The 18978-nt window shown below is 37.3% G+C and overlaps 1 protein-coding gene across 2 annotated transcripts in view; it reads left to right on the top strand.

Annotated features, from left to right (window-relative positions):
• The window catches only part of vps50 (VPS50 subunit of EARP/GARPII complex), a 102112-nt gene that overhangs the window by 37176 nt on the left and 45958 nt on the right, over window positions 1–18978 (top strand). For both annotated transcript variants that reach the window (XM_008421739.2, XM_008421740.2), the window contains exons 10-13: window positions 909–951; window positions 2621–2719; window positions 8303–8443; window positions 15004–15136. In XM_008421739.2, the coding sequence (XP_008419961.1) occupies window positions 909–951; window positions 2621–2719; window positions 8303–8443; window positions 15004–15136 (416 nt within the window). The remainder of the gene's footprint in view (window positions 1–908; window positions 952–2620; window positions 2720–8302; window positions 8444–15003; window positions 15137–18978) is intronic.

Here is an 18978-nt window from a genome sequence, read left to right as displayed (position 1 = left end):
AGTTCACGAGTTGTTTGCAACAGTGCAGGGCTTAGGAAAACAAATGGAGTCGGGCAGAGAAATGGAAACTGAAAAAGGAGCCAGGCTCAACAGTGTCCTGGCAAGATGAGTGTTGGAGAACCAGAGAATGTTCTGGCAGGAAAAATGGAGCCTGGATTGGAGAAGATTGAGAATGAACACACAGGCTAAATATATGGATGGCTCCTGTAGATGAAAATGGACCAGCAGGCTGGTGAAGCCGAGCATTCATTCTGGCAAGCAACATTGAATCTTGGGTAATACTGCTTCAGAAAACAACAGTGCTAGATTTTAACTGCTGGTGTTTACTGGAATACTAGATAATGGAGCCTGGTTTGGTATTCTGCGGAAGGCGTCGACACAAGTCTTCGACCAGCTTAATGGACTTTAGGATCGCAGGAGTCACAGCCGTCACGGTACAAGGTGGAGAGAACACACCTCGTCAGATCTGATCTCCAATCTGACACAGGGTGATGCGAGGCCAAGCGACCCTTTGCAGTCTTCAGATAACATAAGATGTATTTTTTTTCAACTTACCTAAGGAATCCAGTGTACCCTCAGATAAACAGCAGCAGCTTAGAATTTAGAAACATCACACAGAAAGGGCTCAGCCAAGATTTAAGCTGGAACGTTCTTGCTGTGAGGCGACAGGGATACCCGCCGTATCAGTTCTCCGCTGCATCCATCCCTGCCTTGTTTATGGAAAGGAGACACGAAACAAAATCATTTTTGTTTTGTAATAACTGAAGCATATTTCATATAGAATTATTTCCAGGAGAGCATGAATGATGTTTTACATCTGCTATTTTTTTCGTTTGGTCAACAAGCAGTAGATAAAAGAAATGACAACTTTTTCTGAAACTGACAATAAATCTGTTTTCATTCCACAGTGAGTTGAACTCTAAACTACAAGACACTCTTGAGCAAATAGAGGTATGTGAATAGTCCATCTTTACTACTGATATTATCTGGAAGTAATATGTTCAAACTTCATGTAATGCAATATTCGATTTTTGCCTTGTGTGTTTTTTTTTTAAAGATTTCAATCGAGAAAAAGCAAATGATGCTTTAATTTTGTATTCAGATTGTTTGGCGTTGTCATTTTTTGTCTGCCACATGTTGACACAATCTCAGAGTCAACAGTACGAGCATGCAGACCCTGCAAATCGTATCTGTACCATCTCTGCTCGTGTCGTGATGCATGTGCGTGATAAATAATAATGAAGAGGCTATTATAACAGAACCACTGCTGCTGCGCTCCTGTAGATAAACTGCTTACAGTTGTGTCAGTGGACAGGAGGGAGTTTTGAATGTATGCACACACATATGGCCACTTGCTGGGGTTGCTTGTTTACCTATGAGCTTGAGTCGGTAAGCAAGCAATACAAAATCCTCTAAATCATAAGAGTAAACATGTGAGCAAATAAGCACGGTTCCACATTTCCAAAGTCGCTTTCCACCAGTTGACGTTAATGCAGAGTTTGTAGTCAAGGGCATTTTGCTCTGAATGTCGCCCTGGAAGTGTTCTGAAGCAGCATGAAAAGACTTCAATTCTACACAACACCATGGTTGAAAAAAAATACAGCAAAGCCTTGCAAAACAATACACACAGACACAGTATGATTTTATGATTTAAAGGGGTGTTGGTCCATTTTTTGCTGTCAGACAGCCTGGATCCATCAAGCCGTGGCCTGTACTTGATCACTGAAGGTATTCTGTGCCATCTGGCAACAAGATGTTACCAGCAGATCCTTCGTTGTTTTTTTTAGCACACACACATTTTTCACCAGGGATGCCCACAAGGTATGGAAAAGTATCAATTCTAATTGATGATGATGGTTTCACACTCCAAAACAAACTGGCTGGGATTGCTGATTTTACTAATACACTAATCATTTCACAAGAGCATCAATAAATATCAATATATTTTAAAATTTGATTACATGTACATATCATGGACTGTCTAGCAGTAAAGTTGTACTGTTTGGTGCAGCAGTTGCAGAAGGCGTATTTCTGTTTTTAGGGACTTGGTCATCTTTACATGTATACTGTCAAAAGCACATGGCTATACTTTTCAAAGTCACTTCCTACGATTATTATCACAGGAAATATAATCAAATTTAAGCCCATTTTGCCTAGATGTCGAACCAATAAGTCTGGATTAATTTAATTTCAATTCACGTCAGCCATTAGGCTCAGAGCGTCAGCTACAGGTTTTTACTTTATCCTCCTGTGTAGCATTTTCACACAAGGCTTAAGAAAACATTGGGCGATGCAAGACATTTGATCGCTTGGCCTTTGTAGGCGCTTTGCCGTCTGAGCTCAGATTATTGCGTCAAACCCGTCACACATATCACTGCTTCTTAAATTCTACCAGAACACGTCCTACTTGCAACGTCTCTCTTTTCATCTCTTTATCTTTCACTTCGTTATATATTCACTCATATCCACATCCAGCTACTCTGCCCTTGGCCTGATAGTTTTACATTTGCACATCTGTGTGTATCTGAATCCCCCTGTCTTAACACTGATAATCCCTCTTCTTTCTCCCTCTTACTTTGCCGCCTCCTCCCCTTTGTCTTCTGTCTATTTCTGTCTCCAGGAGCAGCTTGATGTCGCCCTGTCTAGGACTTGTAAGCACTTTGATGTGTTGCACTACACCAAGGTCCAGAAGGCGTACACGCTCCTTGGGAAAACCCAGGTCAGTAGTTTGTCTAGTTTGTGCCTTTGGAATGTTGATGTCTGAATGGGATTCTTGCCCTACCTTTCTGTCTATTTCCTGTAGTTTGGGTCTCTTATCTTGACTCAAAGAGGATAACACTTGGCAATTTATTTTTCTTTTGTTCTACTATTACTCCAGAACATTCATTCAGCTGAGGTGATCAAGCCGAGGTTTATTTCTAAAAGTAATTTAGAACTAATAAATTAACTTTAACCTTAAAAACCAAAATATCCTCCTCACACAAAGCAAAAATATATTTGCTCAACCCAGAACCCTTTGCTTTTAAAATGTAAACAGTTGAGGAAATAACCCAATGTCAACACAATGGGTTGTCTCTCAAACCATTTGTCTGGAAATGCACAATCCCACTTAAGATTTGTTTTCTTTCTAGAGTCTGTAGCACTTAGTAATAAATAGAAAAAACTACTACTTATTTGATATGATAAGTAGTTGTTGTGGTCAAAGCATTTTTGATTCCAATCAAAAAGTACAATAAGGCTATACCCATATCTGAAACAAAGCATATGTCTCCCAGATTTGTCTGATTTAGATTTTTCTTTCTCCAATAACACTCAAAGAAAGGTATTCTTTTTTTATCGATTGGTTGATTAGTTAAAAGACTAACAACAGTGACAAATCTTTTGCTTTGAACCACTGAATAAGAAAAAAAATGGCAGATGTTTCAGTATTTGATCTGATGATGATCGATTAGAGATAAACGAGTATTGGCCAGTTCTCATCTCTGGCGCGTGCATTTCTGTAGCTGCCAACATCATTGACAAACCCTTTGTTATTATTACATCATCCAAGAGAGTTGCATTTTTATCACACAACTTTGCAAGGAAGATGGAGGGTGAACAAAAGAAAAGCAATTTAAAACCCAAAACTTCAAGTTCGCATAACACGTGGACCAGGTTTACGGTTTTAGTCGTCTTTTTTTTTTTTAAAAAGACTTTTCGTGACACTTCCCACTTCACAAATTGATATATAAAATTTATACTCGGTAACTATTTTATTGCTCTCCCAGTGTTTATTTAGACCACTCCCAATCAAAAGTAAAGACACAACTTTTTATTTCTTTTTCCTTTTTTGTTTCAAATCTAAACCTTGTGAATTCACCACAATTTAACAAAGGTAGTTCAACTAGGCATTGTACATTTGGACTTTGAAGGACAATGCATTGCACAAATGTACATTTGTCAATGACTGCTGCTTCGTCAGACAGTTCTTTGTGTTGTACCATTACAGAATGAAATACACGCCTTTATATGTTAAAGGCAGAATGTTATCTAATCATCTTGGTGGGTTTTAAGCAACATTAATTGGTGTTAAGTTATTGATGTAGCTTTGTTTTTTCTGAATGTCTGTTATTAGGTATTTTTTATTGTGGTAAATGTCCTCAATAACTTGTACAAAAATACACGAGGCTCGCTGTATGTTGCATCTTTTTCATTTAAATGTAGGAACATTTGTCACTTGATTCAGCCTCAGTTCATTTGGCTAAAGCAGTATTTGATATGTTGCAACTTCTTTTAAGCCATTTCTGTGGCAACAAAAAAAAAAAAGAAACAGGGCAACAGAGCAGAACGTCTTGTAGGCTCTGAAAAAATATTGTGGCAACCCGCGGCTAAAGGTCAAGCTAAAGTTAGATCTTAATGACAGCTTTAAACTTCAATTGAAAATCTAAAACACCTGAATTAAATTGATTTACACTGCTTGATGATGTTTAAAACAGTTTTCATCTCGCTGGTGAAAACTGAACCTTTTCTCATTTTTTTAAAGTTAGCATGCTGCCTCCTCAGTGCCAGAATAATAAAAATACATAAAAAAGGTTTAATTTTATGTTAATTGCGATATTAGGACTGCTTGTAATGAGATCCTGCTTGATAATTGGGATAAATATTTTACTTTTGGAATCCCATCCTATCTTATCTCATTTCAACCTCAGTTTTTAAAATGTGTATCTTTTTGCTTACATTCAGCACCCCAACAGCTAAATGAATATAATTTGTGTCTTAAGTGACTAATTGATGGAGTTCATTTTTTTTAAGTTGTGGTCTCATAAAAAAATTCTTTCTGATGACATGTAATCTTGCCCACGAGTTTATATCAGGCAGGACAAAACAAAAGAATTACAGATAAAGCTTATGCAATATCCTTAGAGTGACTAAAAATGGAAAAGGAGAGGCAATATATCTGTTATTTCCATGAAAATCATCATAGAGGCTGTCATATTTGTGACAATCACGCTGTCATATCTTTTCTCTCGTGCGGTAATATTTTAAGCTCCACAGATTTGCTGTCGTTACCTTGGAGTGAAGAATAGTTCAGAGTCTTCGAATGAACAAGGCTATGGAGCATGTATGTCATCATTTGTGATTCCATTATAACTTCTTAGCCTGTCAGCTAAATGTCAGGCACAAACCTTCCCCATTGGTGGGATTCAGATTACTCTCACAGTTCCCTGGAAAATATAAAACATGTTTCTTTTGAATGTCAAAACAACAGAGAGGATCCTGTCGTGAGCATATGTATACCCAGATGTACTTTTCACGTAAAACTATCAACTTTAAGAATGCACTTAGATTTCCGTTGAAATGCTTTAAAGAAAAGAAATGTTTAGCTAACCTCTTTGCTAAATAACTTTGGCTATTAATGTCTATAAAGTATATTTCTCTCTGCTGAACTGAGTTAACCAATGTAGTTTCGTTGATTCTTTTTTAGCACAATCACACTCCATTAATTATGGGCTTCTAATGATTTAGTATGATCGTTCTGTTTTGAAAGGGAAGTTGTTATGCAGAATACATTTAGAAACAAGAACTAAGTGCACACATTTGCATTCCCTGTCCATTTTCAATTAACTCTGATAACAGAAAGAAGAATGGTCAAATATCCAACAAGAATTAAGCCACAACTTTTATTCATGGCCAAAACTGTCTGTGGTTAATGTGCAACTTGTTAAACATCATTCAAACTAGTTGAAGGGGTGGATGTGTAAATTTAATCCCAATTTTTGTTGTTCAAATCAATCAAAATGGTGTCCATATTAGCATTCCCTACTCAAAACGGAGTAGTTTAAATAAATCATTTAGGCCAAAATTGAAAGTGAAATTCATCCTCTTGAGTATAAGCTGCTGACTGGAGCGATATTTTTTTTTCTAACAGGTTTAATTTGCGTGATGCAGGATTATCATTACAAAATGAAAATATCCTGTATCCTCTGCTGCACGTAGCATTTGTTAGAAAGGTTGTGGGCATTAGCCTCGTTAAAGGATGAATATGAAATCAATGTTTGTTATAACTTCATGAATTAAATCACAATCATTAATCACAGGTACCACTAGCTTGCGCCAGTGATGATGTAAGTGAATACTTAGTGTGCCTCTCAGCTCTGGCAGCCATCCTTGAGGTGGACGCTGCGTCATCGAGGGTCGTTGAGAAAAGAATGTTTCATTGTTACTGGGACAACAAGCTTTTTCAGACACAATAAAATCTAAAGAGGTCTTTGGTGGTTCTGTGCTGCCATTATGCTGAAGTGTTTGGGGTTTTTGATTGGTTTGTTACACCTTTTCAGCATCATCTGTTCATTATATTGGTCTGAAATTCAGCTGCTACATTTTACTAAAGTATATGGTTAAAACTATTTGTTGATTAGACACTTTGATTTAATACTCTCCAGCTAGATAATTGGTTATGCTTTACCAGCTTCACGAAGCACGTAGCATTAGGTATGTTTGTTATTATCAAGACACATAAAATTGGATTTGTTTCTCTGCTGTTTATTTTAATCAGGATTTGGAGGAAAGGTACAGGAGAGGAAGGGTTATTGTTATGCGTTTGTCATATTTTTTCCCCTGCCTTCCTTTCTTTTCAAGCAATTTTCAGTGTATTTTGAGTTCTGGTGAGGTGAAAGTCCTTGTAGGAAGAGGTGCTTGAATTACTTTTATGTTGGCAGGATGTCTGAATGGATTGAGGGCCGCAGTTTGTGGTCAAGGCCTGAATGTAAGAAAATCTAATTACACTCCAGCATCCGTTAAGCGAGGGCATCACTCAGCAGCATGCCGGCGTCTGCTTAAACTCTGGTGTCGTCATTTCTGGAGGGTTCAAAGATGAGACGGTTGAGATTGAGAGGACGGGAGGCAGGATGATGCAAAAGAGAACGTCACTGCAGCTATTACTTTCCTTTAAATTAAAAGCAGACACACTGAAGCTCTTACCTGGGTACATTGGGGGAGGAGGGGGGATCAGGAATTTGAAACTTCTATTTAAAGCTAAATTATTAACAGAGTTGAAGCAATTTTCTGTGAAAGGTAATAATGGCAAAATAGAGCAAAGGCAAAGGTTCTCCAGGGTACCATTCAAGATAGCTGGTTTCTCTACATGACGGTGGGATAGTTATTACTGAAATACGTCATGTTAGTAACTTGTGATATAATCTGAATGTTAAGCCTAACATAAGAGAGGTGCACGTGTAATTACTGTCCCATATGAGCGCTCACACTGTTTTTACCGGTGGAAAAGAAAATGCATAAAAAACCTTGGCGTATGGTTAGTGAGCGAGTTTCTGATTGAAACCCCTCAGCTTATTACAATTTATATTGAATTTTAATGTGAAGAGAAATAGAAATGATCTGGCTAAGAAATATATTGAATATATAGAATGTATATCTAAAACTGACAAACTCCGTGAAGGATTTAGATACTTTGATTTAAGTAATTTAATATGGTGTTATTGATTTGGGCTGAATTGTAAATGAGAAAAGTAGCTCTGCAAAGCAAAGTCCTGTACAGTACAGTGGGGAATATGTTGATTCCCCTCTTACTTACAAAGACACTCTCTAATTGTTGTAGTAGTTTTTTATTGGACAAAGAAAATATCAATAAAACAAAAGAAGTCACATTGCATAGAAGTTAAATGGGTCAAGCAGAGAGTCTGACCCAACAATGGGACAATCAGTTTAACTCAACCAATCAAACCTCCAACCAGTCAAGCTCATCTAACAGCCAGCCAATCAATTTATCTTAAACCATCAACCAGCCAGTCAGTGAGTTTGATTGAAATCCAACCAAACAAAACAGTTTCGTTTTTTTTACACATCTTTCTTTTGTTCATTTTTGTTTTTATATCAGTCTTAGAAAAGTCCTTCTACCGGCAAATCTTTGACAAGAACATTTTGCCAACTTTACAGCAATTTAAATCTAACTTTTTCTCACAATAAACCACTGAATATTCCAATTCAATCACTCGTTTTTCATACCAGCACACACACTCTTACCCTACACCATTACTGATTGCTACACATTTTTTGAGATTTCCCCCTAAAGAGCACAGCTTTATTAACCAGTTCAATGTGAATTTAGAAAACAACAGTTGCAGAGAAAAGACTAATCTGTTGTTGTTCACTGCAGTTTTTCAATTTTAAACACCAGGTGGACAGCTTGTGTATCCACGCTGCTTACTTTGCTGTTGTTTTTTTTTACTCTTTGACACTATTAAACAGCCCTGACAACTTCTTGACATCGCTGTTGTCATACTAATCTTCTTTGCTGTCTCTTCAGACTGCTATGGATCAACTGCACATGCACTTCACCCAGGCTATCCACAACACGGTGTTCCAGGTCGTCCTGGGGTATGTTGAGCTGTGTGCTGGCAACGCGGACACCAAGTTCCAGAAGATGCAATATAAGGACTTGTGCACGGTAAGGACAGGACTGTGTGTGCAGTGTGTCTGTGTAATAATGAGATAACGCGAGTAGTGTAGCACATGCAAAGCCTTTGCTGTGATGAATCAACATGATGTGTCATTTATGGCACGCACAACTACACATCAAACTCTTTATTTTGTCTTGCAGCGCAACCCCTCATTCACATTTGTTTTACTGCACAGCCAAACATAAATATGCTTCATTTCATGACACGGGAATTCTTCACAGTTCCCTCGCAGGGTGAAGTGAAGGATGAGAGCGTGTAGCCAGTGATTGAGTGCACGCTGCATTGTAGCTCCTCACAAGATAATTAATCTTGCTCCCAACACAGAATAGCATTGCTGCGGTAGCACCCTTTGTCAGGCCCACACATCTCAGTCCTTTGCCTTTTTCTATCCTCTCCTCCTCCCAAACAGATTTTATTTGCATGCTCAGTAAACCATAGCTTGACCAATACATCACAAACTTGTCGAGAGAGCTTCCCCCTCGAGGCCGTTTTAGTCCGACCGACAGAATGGAAAGAAAATATGGGTAGGTAAATGTTATCGCATCCTTATGGTGAAGCATTCGTTGCTCCGTTTGGCATTGCAGTGTGAGAGCACAACATTTGCCAGGGGGCGTTGCCAGCTGTGCTCATGTCAGCGATGGCCCGTCCTTTACCTCTTACCTTTATATTACCTCTTTTCTCCGTCACCTATCATCTGTTGCTCTGTTTATGCACGTTTCCCTGTCACACTCATTAAATTGCTTCTCCTTGGCATTTTTCAAGTACCCAAGGTCAAGTCTTCAACTAATATTTGAACCAGTTCGTTTTTGTTTTTTTTTTGCATCCACTCTTTCAACCTCGTGCGCAGAGTCGTTGGTGTGCTCCATGATCTCAATTCAAGCTGTACAAATATTCCCTGCGATTCCATTTCTTTCTTTTTTTTTTGTATTTCTCTAACTGCCTCTGAGAGTGGATCTGAACGATGGTGTGCATGAAACTCTGCCATGGTTACAGACAGACCTTAGTCTTCAGTTGTGTTTGATGGATTTCCTCTCACACAGCGTGTTGCCAAGCCGATTCTTCTAACACCACAAATGTGCACTGTAGGTTTAAGCTCTCTGTGTTCAGACTGCGAGGATGTTCTGTTACTGTTCCAGCTATGTGATGCTGAAGGGGCAGTACATTCTCACACACTCTAATAAAGGTCCATGCAAACACCCACATGCACCTCATCTCTGCCAGTGGGAAGATTTTGAACCTGTGTGCAGGAAGTTTTAGGATTTTTTTTTTTCCTTGCTTCAGCATCTTATGGTAGGTTGGTTTCTCCAGGCCATGTCTGCCCACCTTAAAATTATTTGGTGCTTGGGTGCTGTGGAGGTGCAGGGGTGAAGCACAACCCTCATATGGAGGGCTTAGTCCTTGATGCGGACGTCATAGGTTCGAGTCCTCACCTGATGACCTTTGCCGCATGTCTTCCCTCTCTCTCATTACCCACTTTCCTGTCAATTCGCTATCAAAGAAAAAGGCTATTAGAGCCAATAAAACCTTTAAAAATATATATTTGTTGCTTGATTGCTCAACTGATTAAGGCTCTGCTCTCTTATCCTATTGTACTGTATACTATAGCACTGTATTTATACTTTTAGGCGATGGATTGAATTGTGCTTCATGAAATCTTGAAAGCTTGTATCTAAACTGTCTTTGCAACTTTGTTCCTTTTCATTGTGTCGTTTGGTCTTCGTAATGTTGTATGTTCGCTAACATTTTTAATAAACCTCTGAGACTTTTGCAGAACGGCTGTATGTATTCTAATATTAATTTATGCACAGGTAGGTTTGAATATTGCTGCAAGGCATTGGGAATGGTATATTTCTTTCCTTGTATAAGTTTTTTTTCTTTGAAACAAAACATGATTGTTGAGGAAATAAAGTGGTCAAAAACATGTGATTTTCTATTCAATAACACATTAAAGTCACATGTCTCCCCTAAGCATTTGGTCTGGGGTGAGAGTACTGATCTTGTGGAACCCTGGCAAAGAAAAAAAAATCAAAAGTCAGTGTTTGCAGAGAAGAACAAACTTCTCACCATGTTCCCTAGACAAATAAAGCTTCAGAAAGTGTCCCAACCCCCTGAACTTGCTAAGTTATGCTCTTTAAAAATTCAGGGGAAATGGGAGCATTGGCAAAGGTCAGTTCTGATTGTGAAAGGGTCTTATTAATTTTACAACATCTCATTAAAAGATAGTTTCACTTCTTATTCATTCCCTGGTCTTCCTTTTTTTCAATGCAAATAAGAGAATTTACTTTTTTTTCAAAATGCTGTAGGTAGGTGGAGAAGTTAGACTATGCATTCTTCTGAAGTTTCAGCGACTGTAAATTAAAAGACTTTACTAAAGATTCTTTCCTTTTTGGGCCTGAATATCTTATGTGTGCAGAAGTTTATTTAGTTTTAATGCTTCTTATTACGTGGTTGTTTTTGACATCTAATAAATTTGAAATTTGGATTAAGTAAAAAAAAAATCACATTTTTGTAGTTACAGCTGTTCGTAAAGATTTCCTCATTTTATTTTATTCCTAACAAAACATTGATGGGCTGTAAATATAACATACCCTTCCTATATTCGTTAGTTTTAAAACTTTTGAATGTATTCTTGTAAAAACAAAGTTTTTGTCACTGCAGCACAGCAGCGATGACATATTAGTTGACTCAGTTTGCCTTCTGCTTTAGATATTTATTGAAAATGCAACAAAATGATGGATCTTTGTAAAAAAAAAAAAATAAAAAATAAAATAGACCCAAGTTGTTCAGGTACCGCAGGCTGCTATTGGAAAAGCATCTTAAGCTTTGTTCACAATGATGGGTGCAGTGACCGGCTTCAGTCCAGTTAAGTGTAGTTATTATGTCTACGGTCTGTGTCCGTTGAGCCCTTCAACAATCTACAGACACAGGTATATCACACACAAACAGAACAGCAGAGCGCTTCTGTGTGGGTGTAGCTTAGGTTACTTCTTCTCATTAAAGGCTCACTGAGCAGAAGATCTCCGCCCACACACTGAATCACCCCAGTGCCTTGGCAACACTTGGCTCCTGTGTGGCCGATGGAGAACACAGAAAGTCGGCGTGAGAGCGGTCTCGTCCGAACTGGCCTGGAGTTTTTCAACGCATGCTAGTAATTTACTGAATTAACTGGCTACTGTGCTCCAACGGTCTCCAACTTTCTATAATTGTATTATTAGAAAAATCCTTCATAGAGACTTATAGTGTGATTGTGTTTTTCTACCAACGCAAGAGCCAGCGTAGATGTGTTTTTAGAGTGCCAACAAAATTATCTAATTCCAATCATCTTGAAAACTCTTAACATCCATAAATATTTATTATACACTTTGATTTGTTTGATAATTATTTTTAACGAGCTTTGCTAATTTCATGTAAAAGAGATGGTTGTTGAACTTCACCCTTCTCTGTTAAACGCTCTTCAAAATGTGAAAGTCAAAACAATGTATTTAAGTAAAGCAGATATATTTTTTTAATCTATGTAAATTTTCAATGTAGTGTTTTTTTTAACATAGCACATTCCTTAATGAGAATAATTTAAAAGGGTTTAGATTAAATGTATTTTTTTAATTTCATGTGTACATGTGTTAGGCATGTAAAACAGTCATTTAAGTTACATTCTTACAAGTTCATTACTAATAATAAACAAATACAGGTATTCTGATGCACACGAGGATATGCTACCAATTAGCTAGGATGTTTTTAAATAACTGCAAATGTATTCTTGTGTAATACTGTCAACAAGCTGTAACGATGCCAACCGCACTAGGTCGATATTTGGTTTCAGATCTTTTTTCCCCCCAAAATAAAAAGAAAGATGAATCAAAATGTATGAAAAACGAGGCTTCCCAGACTTGCATACCTAACAATTTTATGTAAAGATGCAGTTTCTTTGCAGTTCATCTCAAAGTGTGTCAGCCTAACTTATGCAAAACTGTACTTTTACTCTCAGTCGATAAAAATGTTCATTTAAGCTTGCTTATTTTCAGCATTTTAGATCCCCACATGTAAGTGCTACCACTACGTTGTTTACATAAGTGCTACACAGATGTCATACCATTGCCCAAATAATTTCATTGTACCCATGCAGATAAAGAACCTCTCACCTCAACATGCCAAAATCTTGTGATTGTCTGTGACTTGCACCTATCTTCTGAGTAGTTCAATTAGTAATTATTATGCCCGGGTGCTCATAAGCTGCATGACCTGTCGGTCCAAGTTGCTGATTGTAAAGAAAAGAAACTGCGAGGTCACATCAAAATTAACCTGTCCAGGTAAATCTGCAGACTGTAATTTTTATTCTTCAATCCAATATGCAGGTAATGTATGAAATGGGGATGCTTTATAAATGAAACATGAACGTAAAAGACATTTCTGGACTTTATGTTATACAAAATATTCTTAATTTCAGTGACCCTCATGGTAAGATATATATATATATATATATATATATATATATATATATATTAGTGACAGCTTCTTGGTAAACAAAACAAAACAAAAAACTTTTTCCTTGGACTTTTTGCCTGGAAATATCCTTCAAGCAATGCTAATAAATCTGAGTCATTTGTTCCTTCAGTGGACTTTCAGAGTGCTTCCCGTTATTAATCTGCTTCAGATGTTTTGACAAATGTTCTGTTGAGAGATCGTCTGATGCTGGTTTATCAATCGTGGTCTCTGGGATTTTAAATAATAAATCCTTAATACATCTGCTGCTTATAAATGTGTTATTCTTGTTACAAGGTCTGCAAATAATGTTGAAGTGTGTTACAAAAAGGTATTAAGTTTTAAAGAAAAAAACAAAACATGGCCATCCTGCACTTTAGTGTTCCTTTAATTTTGCGATTAATTTGTTTGTGCCAGCTCTAACTATTGTTAGCAGCTGAATTTGTCCTAATCAAATTGTGAGTCAGGACACGTATCTGTGCAGACTCTAGGACCAAAGATGCAGAGTCAGGAATGTTGGTCAAAATCTTAGACTTTTAGTTGGATTCATTTTTAGTACATTTTTATGAAATGCATTTAAGTCATAGGCTGATAGCACCACCATGATGGTTTTGATTAATGTAAATTGATACAAAATTATTTTACACTGTGCACAGTCGTCCTTGCATTTGCATAGAATTGGGGTAATCGCATTGTTTTGAAGGACACCCGTTACAGGGCTGTGTTTACTTGAAGGCGGTCCACAGAGAGTGAATCCTATCGCGCACACACATACTGGCGGTTCCACTTCGAGTGTTTTAATCCTGCACCGAAAGCTGTGAACACTTCACTGCTGCCACGATTAAGTAGTTTGAAATATCCCGCTTGTTTTATGTTTTAGCTGTTGGTTCGCTTATCTGCTTTTGTTTTGCTGCTGTTTTTCCTCTTGATTCAAAATAAAGTAGCATGTAATGTTTAATTCAAATCAAAGAAAATCCAATTTAAAGAAAGAAATGTCAAATATTTCATGACTTGTGCATGGGTAAAGTTTGTGAATCCCCATTATCGTGGGTGTGTAAGGCTCTCATCTTTGTTTATTCTGACAAGATTAGATTTTTTTTTAATAAAAATTTGACCTCTATATGATTACTTATTCTCCCTGGGGATTGTCAAGCAATGAGGAAACAAGTTTGAAAACATTTTTCTTTTTTACAGCTTCATTATAATGAAAGAGTACAGGTGATGATAGCTAGCGATATATTGGCTACCTATTCAAAAGTGAAAAGTCAAACCTTGTTTTGTTGTCGCTTATTATTGCTAACTAGTTTTTTGTGTCTTTAAACTTGTGTCTTGAATATTTATCTTTGGTGACGAGTTCCAAGCCTTTATGGTTGACGCCTCCTCACCATCACCCTAATAATCAGCTCCCTTCGGACATTCTGTATTAGATTAAAATATTCCTTCAGGCCAGTTTAAGACGTTTTCAAAGAATTGTGATTGGATGATTTTGACAGGACAATTTCTGGGGTTGCTTCAACACAGGAGATTGTCTGTTGAGGATGTAATCTCAAAGCTAGAGTTGTGTGAGGAAGTTTCATTTGACAGCAACTCGGTACAGAAACAAACAACTCAGAAAATAGCAGGTGAGGGTCTTTGTTGTATCACTGTAAAATCCACACGCCTTTTAAGTTACGTGTGGAAAATAAGGTGTAAGTAAAGCTGTCTTTTTTCACATACTAGCAATGCAAAACAAGCTAATTAGACGTCATGAAATAAGAAGACTTCCAATCAATAATTAAAATCTATGGAAGACTTGTCCTAAAATATTCCAGTGTGTACATTTGTTTGTCCGTCTCACCTCAGAACAATTGCAAATCACTTCTTGATTGACATGTGTGTGTGACGAAGATTTAGCTCAGTTGTAGACCTCTTCAAAAAAATGTATTTAGAACATTCATGCAACCGTACCCATTCGTTTCTTTTCATGTGGCTGTTAGAAGTGAAGTATTTATGACTTGCTGAGAAGTAAACAGTTCTAGAAAACGATGTTTGATCTGGTTTTGTCTTCCTTGCGCTTTTCTTTTGGCAGCACATCACTCTCGACAGCTACATCCCCTGCCTGACAGATCTCTGCAAGGCTCTTTGGGAGGTGATGCTGAGCTACCACCGCACCATGCAGTGGCATGAAGAACATGACAAACAGAAGACCGTACCATCGCAAGGTAGCAGCGTTCCCTTTTGTAGTTCTTTCATTTCAGAAATATATTTGTGTCTTCTGAACTGTTAGGTATCGACTGGGGCTGCATGATGTTGGAAAAACACGAGTTTCGATTATTATTGGTCAATGATATGACAATAATTATATAGTTTCTTTTGGGGGGGGGTTTGTGCGTATCCCCTTTTACTATGTGCATTTTGGGCGCTGTTATTTGTAAGATGTGTGGACATCTCTTCCGCTGAGACTCCATGCATCAGGCTGATTAAGACATTGATATGCCAAGTGTAAACTCAAACAGATTTGCATCCCAAACAGTCCTTTGGAATGCAAACATGTTGATGTTACAATCTGTTTGCTATATATTGAGCAAGCCCTGTTTTGATATTCCAAACCTTCATAAGGAGCTCAGTAACTCATTGTTGGAAGCTTTTTTGTGGCTTATCTAACGTGCTTATTGCTTCTTTAATCTTAAAATCCGTTTTAAGATTAAAATAATCCCAAAAATAGACTTTCTATACATTCAGCTGTGGAAAATTAAATGAAGTCCTGTGACCAGGTGTCCCACTTCGTGTGGGTCTGCAGAACCTTTTTCCTCCTTAATCCTACAAACTGAGGTAGAATCCTGCTTTCTTTGATTTATATTGAAAATGTAAGATATACACATCATGATTATGTTTTCATTCATATTAGCTGATGTATTTGCTCTTAGGAAAACCACACCCGTGTGGTGTGAAGGTTAGCAATTTATTGTACCCTTAGCTATGCCTAACCAGGAATACATCTTCACAAATCGGGTGTGCTTCTGTGGATTTTTATGTTTTTCTTTGTTTTGTTTTTTTATATGACACCATGTGATTAACAGCATTGCACGGTGAATAAGGGCAGAGAGGTGAGAAATTCTACATTTAAGAAGCTAAAAAAATGAAACCAGAAATTATTAGATGGCAGTTGTCTTGTGTTCAGTTGAATATTGGGGGCAATTAGTGCTAGATTGTGAAGATGGACTTGGTGGTGATGGGAAGGCTTCCCTGAACCAGAGTCATGTTTGGGTGTGGCTTCCGTTAATCTGACGAGAGGAAATTAGAGAAATGAAGTTTTGTTTTGCTTTGTCATGACTTTTTAACATTTCCTATACTTTGATTTGTTTATTGATTTTTTTTTGTATTTTTTTTGCATGCAGTTTCAGTTAAGCCCAGTGGTTTAGAAAATTAAATTGAAAGACTTAAAAAAAAAAAAATTGCATAAAATTATTTTTGCTTTTGCTGTTCTTATTCATGGATCATATGTCAAAAAGCCTAAAGGACAAACATATGAAAAATACAGTTTAAATTTCTGTTTATTTTGAGGTGGAACAGATTGCATTGCTTACCCTCAAGCTCTACACTGCATTCAATTTGGATATTTGCTTGGATATTGGAATGAATTCCCACTTAATTTCAGTGCATCTTAGTTGCAATTTGGAATATCAATTAGATTTTTTGTTTATGTGCTGGTAGGTTTTAGTAACATCACATTTCAGCAACAGGATCTTATGCATTCAAATATCACAAGAACACTTTGTGTTCAGAAGGCGTTGATGATCCCCCATTGCCAGCAGAATGAAGGCACAGACCATCAGTCAACGCTCAGGATGATGTGAAAACTCATGAACATCAGTTCTTTTATTAGCTGTTGTACAATGGAGAGGCTGACATTCTTAATTGAAAATATATTTGTCTTCTTGATAGACCTTTCATCTTAGTGCACTAATTACACAAAATCTGTGTGCTTGGATGCAAATCTATTATATATGCATTCTTGAATCCCAAAGCTTTTTTTTGCGCTACACGTTGTTCATAAATCCGAAACATGAAAACACCAATATATACAAAGTACTCTTAGCGGGTAATGTCTTCCTTTCTTTTTCTCAATATTCAACAGATGCCATCATCCTTGGAGGGTAAAGGACATATTCTAATTTAACTTTCACCAGTCACATCTATCATCTCAGTACTTGATTGGCTGTCACTTGTGTCTTTGGTGCAGAGGTGACGGCCGCTCTGGCTTTGTAGTGATTTGGACTTTTTCCTCTTTGCTTCTGGGGAGGAGGTGTGTGAATGAATTGGGCGGGTCTTGTGTTATGTAGAGATTTCTTGAAGAGGCTTTGATGATCCCATTGAACATGGCGTTCTGACAGCACTGACATTTATTTCATATAAGAGGTCACGAAATCTCCAAACGTCAACAAACTGCTTTTCGACTCCACCACCTACCAGTCATATTTCTGCAGTAAGTAAAAACTGACACTAGGCGCTACTTTCAAAAATCATGCGCTTATTCATGTGTCAGTCCCTTTTGTCCACAGGGCGAAGACACTGAGGTTCTTGGGGCTTCATACTAAGCCAGAGCCTGACAGCTAGTCCTTTGAGTCTTGTTTTCTGTGATGTTTCTCACATTGACCTTGTCTGTAAATGCTCAATTGGATTTTGTTCCAAATTGTTAAAATCTCTGTTTTCATGTCTGTTACTTGAGTCCATCTTAAAGTGACCACCTCAGATTATGTAACTCTTGACATACCATTTGAAAACATCTGGAGACACATTACCTATTAGCATTTTTTAGCTAGTTTAGCCAAACAAATGTTGTGCATCATTGCACAAGTGATATGTCCTTTTTTCCACTACAATCTTTATGCATTCATTGGACATTTTATAGGTGTTTTTTTTTTTGTCAACGCAAACAGCAAATCAGCTAAAACCACCAAATTCATTTAGATAGCTAGACTGAGAAACTGAAGTTCAAACTGAGCGTCAGAACTGCAACCAAAGGGGATTTAAGGCACTTTGAATGTTGCGTGGTTCTTAGTACCAAGCGGGTTGGTCTGAGTATTTCAGAAACTGCTTTTCTCCTGAGATTTTTACCATATGGATGAAGAGTTCCTCTTTGGCTTAAAAAAAAACAACGACTTGTTTCCTGAAGCATTTTGCAAAATTTGTTTCATTTTTGTATGATTAATTTAAATCTTGATTTTTAACATTTTGGTTCTCATTTCTTCATTGTATGCATTCATTAGAAATTATTGCCGTTTTATGCAAATTTGGCACAACAATTGTTTTATTATGTTAATAAAATGACCAGGCTTGAAAAAAGTTTCCAAGCGTTAAATACGTGATAACCATGCTATCACTGGCTCGTTTATCTGACTTAACAGAGATATTTATGAACATTGCTAAAGTGCATGAAGTAGTGCTGTTACATTCAAAGCTCTGTTGGTGTTTTAATACTGCAGAATTTTTTTTATTTTTATGTTTTGTGTAAAACATTATTCAGTTTGAAAACATTCATTATCTACCTCAGAACAGCAAACAGATGCAGGGTGCTGAATCAAGCGACCTGCACGAGTTGGAAAAGAGATAAAAAGCTACAGCATTGGCTCTGTGCATTTTTAGCTACTGATTTGAGAGGAAATGAAGTCCTGCTTTACTAATGTTGACACAGACTTGTCAGGAACAAGACATTTTAAATTCTATCTTTTCTCCCCGTGTGACGCATGCAAAATAAGGCAGCTATCAAAGTAAACCAGCCTGCACTCGAGCCGCTTTAGTGGCATAGGAATATTTCATAGAAAAGTTTTGCAAAAAAAAAAAAAAAAAATTGTTTTGAACTTTCAAAGGTGCTCAGGTTGTTCTCCAGCTCTGCTCTGCTCACCTATATGCAATTGTGCTACATCAGGAAGAAAACATTTTTACAACATTGCTACAATCAATAATACCCAGCCTGTTGTTTGCAGACAGGAAAGGTGGCTGCTCGTTTTGTGAATTCAGAAATAAGTTAGGTGGTTTTGTAGAAATAAATTACTGACCTGTC

Source organism: Poecilia reticulata, linkage group LG11, assembly GCF_000633615.1.
Source record: "Poecilia reticulata strain Guanapo linkage group LG11, Guppy_female_1.0+MT, whole genome shotgun sequence".
Lineage (NCBI taxonomy): Eukaryota > Metazoa > Chordata > Actinopteri > Cyprinodontiformes > Poeciliidae > Poecilia > Poecilia reticulata.
Note: the sequence above shows the minus strand (reverse complement) of the source record. Positions and strands in the feature narration are given on the sequence as shown.